A 7477-nucleotide genomic window follows, 5' to 3' on the forward strand; every position below is an offset into this window, starting at 1 on the left:
GGCGAAGATCCTGGGTCCTCCAGCAAGACAACGACCCAAAGCACACAGGCCTGGTTGAAAGGGAAAAAATGGACTGTTTTAAAATGGCCAGCAATGAGTCCTGATCTCAATCCAATTGAAAATCTTTGGGTGGAGCTGAAATCTGCCATTGGCGAAAGGAACCCTGCAAATGTACAAGAGCTTGAGCATATTGCAAAAGAAGTGTGGGAGAAAATGCCACCCGAGAAGTGCAAGAAGCTTATAGATGAATATAAGAAACGTTTGGAGGCCGTCATTGCTGCCAAAGGCTGTGCAACCAAATATTAAAGAGGGGTGTCAATATTAGTGCACATGCTGGTTTTCTGTTTTGTCCTTTGGAATTAAAATATTTAAGTTGAAAAGGTAATTGTCTTTGTTAAATTACTTTGGACCTGAAATTGAAAGATTCTGCTGATATAAGTTTTGAACATTTCCATTTATTTCTGAAGATATTCACTCAGCTATGCAAATCATGAAGGGGTGCCAATAATGTTGAGCAGGACTGTACATTCATGACACTCCCTGTGTCATTGACCATAGTTCCCTCAGTCAGCTTTGCATTCAGTTTATCATTCATATCTGTTCTTAATCTGCATTTTGGCTTCAGATGCAGTCAGTCAGTAATCACCAGTGAACAAATCTATGGCTGTAGTGAAAACTGCAGACTGCAGACTCAGAATGCTGTGAAGGAGTTGAATTATGAACAAGTGTGAAGTCATCCACAAACAGTTGCCTACTCAAACACAGAAAAGCATAAACAGCTCTGTTTCTGCCCTTACGATACTATCACTTCAGACTCAGGCATGTGTGCAGTGAATCTTGATAGAGTTTATTTAGGCAACACCCAAATGTGAGAACTCGACACACATTTATAAAATATCACTGCATTCAAGTAATGTTTGAATACTAGCTCTTATTTAGTCTACTATATACAGTAGTGACCTCAAGTAGTAAACGAGCAAAAAAGTGAACATTTCAATCTCAGCCTGAGTTATAGTCATTTTTGTGTTTGCTAAGGTCAATTAGGTGTGGAAGCCATCTTGACTTGGGTTCAAGATGTGCATCCAGGGATTACTTTCTGAAAGTTTTGTTAAAATCTGTTCAGTAGTTTATAAAATTTTGCAAACAGAACATTATAGACTAGACTAAGAGTTGTACAAGCAGTTGTTCATTCTGACAGACTAAGTCTATGTCCTTTTAATAACACTGCCTTTTGCAGATTTTCCAAAAACTCCTAATTAAAAATTTGTACATATAGGGTGATACACTACACAAAAAAATCTAAATAATACTGCAAATGCTGAAAAACAAGTTTATAGATAATGAGAGTCAATAGGTGATGCTGTTGTCTATAGTGTTGTGGTCCGTACAGTTTTAAAATAGGGAATCATTTTTCTTCCAAACACATCATTTTCACTGCTCACTTTGTTACTGTTCTCATCTCTATCTTTCAGTCTTACCAGGAGACACAACTTATAAATAATTTCATCTATTACATAATCATAAAAAAATCAGTCTCGTGCAAATGGCTGTAAGCTGTGATTTGTGTCATGTTTGCATTAGAGTGATGTGGTCCTAATGGGAGCTGAAAAGCTGTGTGTGTGGGTGTGTGTGTGTGTGTGTGTGTGTGTGTGTGTATGTGAGAGAGAGAGAGAGAGAGAGAGAGAGAGAGAGAGAGAGAGAGAGTCAGGTTCTTGTGCTTTCCTTCCATAACCCTCCTCACTGCTCAAAGGAAGCTGTAGGGGCACAAGCAGTGATGTGTAGCACACATAAGCCTGTAGTTCATACACATAGACCACTTCTTAGGCAGTCCACTGAATTCAGTGTTTTAAAAAAGCAGGACAGAATTTGATCTAGACTTTTGTAGATTACACTGAACACAGGGGAAACTGGGTCCTGTGCTATAAGCAGTGCTCACAATGCTTAACAAACATGAACACAATAGTACTACAGCATGCTCCATCCTGGGTGGTTAGTGCTGTCACTTGTCAGAAGGCCAAATGTTCAAAACCAGGCTGCAACCTTCCTGTGTGAGGTCTGCATGATGTCCACCCATGCATGCGTGGGTTAAAAGCATGCATCTGGGGTTAAATGGTAACCTAATAGTCTCTAGGTGTGAGTGAGAGTGTGAATGCTTGGTCAGTCTCATTTGTTTTTATGTGGCCCTGTGATGAACTGAAACCCCCTCCAAGGTGCACCCCACCTCTCACATAATGGCCACTAGAGAAAAACTCCAGTTCCCTGCAACCCTGAACAGAAGAAAGCGAGTAAAGAAAATAGATGCTGTAATATTTTTGATTCTGGTTTAGGTCTTGACAAGGCCTTTCCAGCACTAAAGGCGTTCTATGTCCTGCTGTTGTAATTTTACTTAAATATTAGGAATAATCCATGACTTTAAAAATAGAAGAGGGCAGCATGGTGGTGCAGTGGTTAGAGCTGTCGTCTCACAGCAAGAAGGTTGCAGTATCACCTCCTTCCTGAGGCGTTTCTGGGTGGAGTTTACATGTTCTCCCCATGTTTTCACCAGGTACTCTGGTTTTCTCCCACAGACCAAAAACATGCATGTTAGGGTTTTTTGGTAACTCTAAAAAAAAATTGTCCATAGGTGTGAGTGAGAGCGTGAATTGTTGTTTGTCTCTATGTGGGAAAAAAGCGAGTAAACCCAAATGGATGGATGGAAATATTGATGAGAAATAGTTTAAACAGTTTTACTAAGTTTTCAGGGGTGGTTCAGCTAGGCCCAGTGGTAGGGAGGTTGTCTTTCAGTTGGAGGATCAAGCAGTCAATCCCCAGTCCCTATAGCATGCCAAACTGTCCTTGGGCAAACTGTCCAGCATCTGTTGTCCCTCCCCCAGCACATAAGAATTATTAAATTCTCAACATCTAAATTGAAACAGATTTCATCACAAACTGCTGGCACCATCACGAGGATACAACATATGACAAAAGGAACAATGTGCATGGCCGTGTGATGTGAATGTAGTCATCTGCACACCTTGGAATTGTTTGACACAAAAAATGTGTAAAAAAAAGATAAAGAAAAAAATTGTTTCTGTTAATATAAGCAAGTATTTTTGGTAGATAAACTCACATTGTAGAGGATGTCCACCCATCCTTCCATGGTGATGCATTGAAAAACGGTGAGAATGGCAAAAAGGATGTTGTCAAAATTGGTGATCCCAAAATTAGGTCCAAGCCAGTAATCCCTACAGATTGTCCCGTTGCTACAGGTCCTCGCCGGAGCCTCGTTGCCACAGGGGAAATCCGCTGCCCGCTCGTCTACAAACACACACATTCATACACCGTTAGATATCTTCAGATATTACTGGGGAATGTGTCATGCAGTACTTTTCATGCTAAGCTACATGAAGAAAATTCCATCATTTTCACACCAGCATACACTGGTTCAATTTGAATAATATAAGAGATGGCAACATTTCAACAAGATGCATTAGACATTGAACATAGTTAAAAAATGTACTGAATAAACATTAAAATCTGCATCTATCTACAAGTAAAATGTCTTTGGGAAGGACATTCTAGCCTGCCCTTTTATAAGGTGTGGTGCTGAGGTACACATACCAATCAGCTATCACATTATGACCCCTGACAAGTAAAATGGAAGAAGCTGATTGTCCTGTTCTGGCCCCTGGCAGTGGGTGGGATTTTTATGGGAACAAGTGAACATTCTGTTCTTGAAGCAGAAACAACAGGCACATGTCAGGGTTTGAGCATCTTTGACAAGTACTAAACTGTGAGAATAGACAGCTTGGTCAAATCTCCATAGCTGTAGTTCTTATGGGACATTCCAGCTGTGCAGAGAGCAGGACCACTCAAAAGTGGTCCAAAAGGGGAAACCAACGAACCATGGGCAACCAAGACTCACTGATGTAACCAGAGAGCAGAGGCTGGCCTGTGTTGTGAGTCAACAGAGGAGCAACTGTGGCTCAAACCACTGTCACTGTTAATAATGACTTTGACAGAAAGGTGTTTAAACACACAATGCATCACAGTTTGATCAAACAGCTTAATGAACTCCCACGATTTGCATAAACAAGCTCATATGACGTGTGTTTTGACATCAAGAGCGAAATGACTTGTCCCCCCTGCTTCGTAAAAACAAGCACAGGACTGACAAAGGCTGTATCACTTAATGAAATAAGCTTAGAACAACAAATTGCTTACTTGTGTCAATCCTGAAGCATGTGAGATGGAACCTGCCCATGTAGAAGTCGAGGCCGATGATAGCGAACATGAGGATGGCAAAGAAGAGCAGCAAGCCGATCTGTAGCAGAGGCACCATGGCTTTCATAATGGACTTCAACACCACTTGAAGACCTAAGGCAAAGTATGTAAAACAACCTTTAAAAGACTGACAGAACGATTGGAAGAATCATAGACAGCAGAAATTTAATAACTTGACCTAAAATCCATGTGAAATTGTAATTAAAACTGTTTTTGCTCATGGTATTTTGTCATCTAGGTGTTTGTATGTTGATTAAGTTAAAATGTTGGCATTCTAGATAGGGCTTTATGAGCATGCACTTCTTTTCTTTTCTCCCACAGAAAGTGACGTGATTCAAAAATAAAGAGGACTTTGAGAACCTGGTGCATCTACATCTCTGTAGATGACATTTATTGAGAAAAGGTTTCACTAACATTTTATCATATAATAACAACAAGTAACAAATGATCACTTTAACTACAGAAATTGCAGTTTTGTAGAAAATGCAGAGTGAATGCTTTCTGAAGAATGAATTAACTAAACTGTTAAAACAACAAAAAATTAAAATAAAAAAGCCAGAATAGCTAAAATGAGTAAAACAGTAACTAAAAGCTAAAATTAGAAAAACAGTTTTAAAAATAAATTTAAAGAAAAATGTAGCTATAAGCCAAACTTAGCAAAACTGTAGATAAAGATTAAAATTAGTAAGACCGTAGCTGAAAGCTAAAAATAGCAAAAAGAAAAAAGAATGCTGTAGGAAAATTCAAAGAACAATATTTATTAAAAAGAAATTAGATCCATATTTATGAGATAAAACCTTTGTAAATAAAAGTAAATAATTCAAAAAGTATAACAGTTATTAGTAATGGAAGTCATGGCACCCTGTGTCCGATCGAGCTGAATGCTTTGACATATGAACAGATAAAACAGCAGAAAGTATGCAGAAGTAGTTTGATTTTAAAAAGTGTAAGGGAGAAACTATGACCAGGGAAACGATGCGAATGCTGACTCAGCGATCACACAATAAAGCCGTTGATTTGGTTATGTTAGCACTTTGTTTTAGCTGGTATTAGCTGCAGCTGCAACGTTTCTGGAGAACTTACTTGGAATGCCAGAGACGAGTTTGAGGGGCCGCAGGACTCTCACTGCTCTCAGCGTCCTCAGATCAAAGTCAGCTCCCACCGTGGCCAAGATCCTGCACACACAAGAACACCACCGAGTCAGAAAGACGACCCCCCTGAAAGGTTTGAAACATGTCTGCAGAAGATGTCACTTCATTACATGAAGGGTTTTCTAAATGAGAAACATTAAAACAATCTCATATTGTGTAACTGTTGCACACGGTTGCAACAGAAAGTAAGGAAAGAAGAAAGGACATAGTCCCCACTCAGACATTAGGTTTTACTGGCTCAAACAAGATCAAAAATAATCTGTACCTGCTTCTTTAGCTGGAGCATTACTTATAATGGTTACGACTCATTTCACTCAGCTAGGACACTTAAAGAAAAAAGACCCAAAGTGTAAACATAATCATCTGTAAAATATGAACAAAGTCTGAATATAACGTTCAACCACTCACTGAAAAGGTTATTTACAGAACATAAAACATGCTCCTCATGAGCAGCAACATAAACATGAAACAGAAGCAAGTTATCAGAGGAAAGGTTGCATTAGAAGAATAAAAAAATGCTTCAACAATTGCATTTTCTACAAAAAGTCTCAACAAAGTTGCAGTAACAAGTATTGGAAATAGTCATTTTAGCTAAGGTAGCTAGAGAACAGTTAAAGTTTTTAGTGAAGAAAGAAATAATAGTAATATAAAGCAAATATTTTTTGTTTTATATTTGGTTTGTGTTATCAATGTAACTTCTGTATGATTCCAGTAACTTTTAATAACTTTTAACCCTAAAATTACTGCCTACTCCTTGTTCAGAGGGGAGAAAGTATGAAGTTATATTTGTACCAGGGAGTTGAGCAGTGAAGTGTGTGTGTGTGTGTGTGTAATATTCTGGGTAAACAATAATATGTCCTGTGTGCACTCAGCTCTCCCATGCTCACTTAACCTGTGTCCTGTTCACGTCTCTGCCTGTTCAGTCGCTTGAGTTGGTAGAATGATTGGCTGGCTGTTTTTACATTTTATTAAATCACAATCTTCTCTTTGATTCTTGTTTTAGGTGTCAGACATTCTCACTGGTCAAAATTTAAATTGAAGACATCTGAAATCAGTCTATCATTTGTAGAAATTAAAATTTAAAAGAACTCATCTTCCAATTGTACTGGTAAAAAAATCTAAAATTGTGGTGATTTGGCTTTTTCTGGGTTTTGTTTTAGTTCTCTGGTTTGTGTTTTGGTTTTGGTTCTGTCCTCCTTGTGTTTGTGTTCTCATTTCCACTCTTCCCCAGTCATTCATTTGTCTGTTAGCCACGCCCATCTTCACGTGTCCCGAATAAGTAATTATTCCACCTGTTCCCACTCACCTCGTTATCCCCAGTCTTTAAAACCCGGTCATTTCTCTCCATACCTCGCTGGTCCATTGTCTAAGGTTTGTTTGATGTTTGTGGTTAGTTTGATGTTTCCTTGCTTGTTGCTGCTTCGCTCCGGGTTCCTGTCCTCAGAGTTCTGTTCTGTTTATGTCTTTATTTTAGTTCTTGTCTGTTCGCTGCCACGTCAGCTTTTTGGTTTTCGTTTGTTTCTTTAGTTTAATAAATTAGTTTCTATTTTTTACAATGAGTCTGCGCTCTGGGTTCCTTTCTGTCATCACTACTGATCATGACAAAAATTCCTTAAAATGTTTAAGTGGTCATTTTTACATTTAATACTATGACTAAATATGTGTTGCAGGTATCCTAAATTAAATTCTTCCAGGTCAAAATAAACCTTTCAGATATACAGAACGACATTCTTCCTATCCAGAATCAACATTTCCATCATCCATCCATCCATCCATCCATCCATCCTCTTCCTCTTATCCGGGTCGGGTGGCGGGGGTAGCAGCCTAAGCAGGGAGACCCAGACTTCCCTCTCCCCAGCCACTTGGTCCAGCTCCTCCGGGGGAATCCCAAGGCGTTCCCAAAACGGATCCCCTCAACACCTTGGCTGCGTCTAGAAATTCTGTCCATAAACGTTATGAACAGAATCGGTGACAAAGGGCAACCTTGGCGGAGTCCAACTCTCACTGGAAACGAGTCCGACTTACTGCCGGCAATGTGGACCAAGCTCTGACACCGGTCATAA

At 39.2% G+C, this 7477-nt stretch overlaps 1 protein-coding gene across 9 annotated transcripts in view; it reads right to left on the bottom strand.

Moving 5' to 3' along the window:
• Positions 1-7477, bottom strand: part of cacna1ba (calcium channel, voltage-dependent, N type, alpha 1B subunit, a) — a 168826-nt gene that overhangs the window by 121121 nt on the left and 40228 nt on the right. For all 9 annotated transcript variants that reach the window (XM_017432700.3, XM_037976826.1, XM_037976825.1 and 6 more), the window contains exons 4-6: positions 5347-5438; positions 4204-4356; positions 3110-3297 (exon numbers count right to left, since the gene is read on the bottom strand). In XM_017432700.3, the coding sequence (XP_017288189.1) occupies positions 3110-3297; positions 4204-4356; positions 5347-5438 (433 nt within the window). The remainder of the gene's footprint in view (positions 1-3109; positions 3298-4203; positions 4357-5346; positions 5439-7477) is intronic.

The sequence above is a fragment of the Kryptolebias marmoratus genome, linkage group LG1 (assembly GCF_001649575.2).
Source record: "Kryptolebias marmoratus isolate JLee-2015 linkage group LG1, ASM164957v2, whole genome shotgun sequence".
NCBI classification, from domain to species: domain Eukaryota; kingdom Metazoa; phylum Chordata; class Actinopteri; order Cyprinodontiformes; family Rivulidae; genus Kryptolebias; species Kryptolebias marmoratus.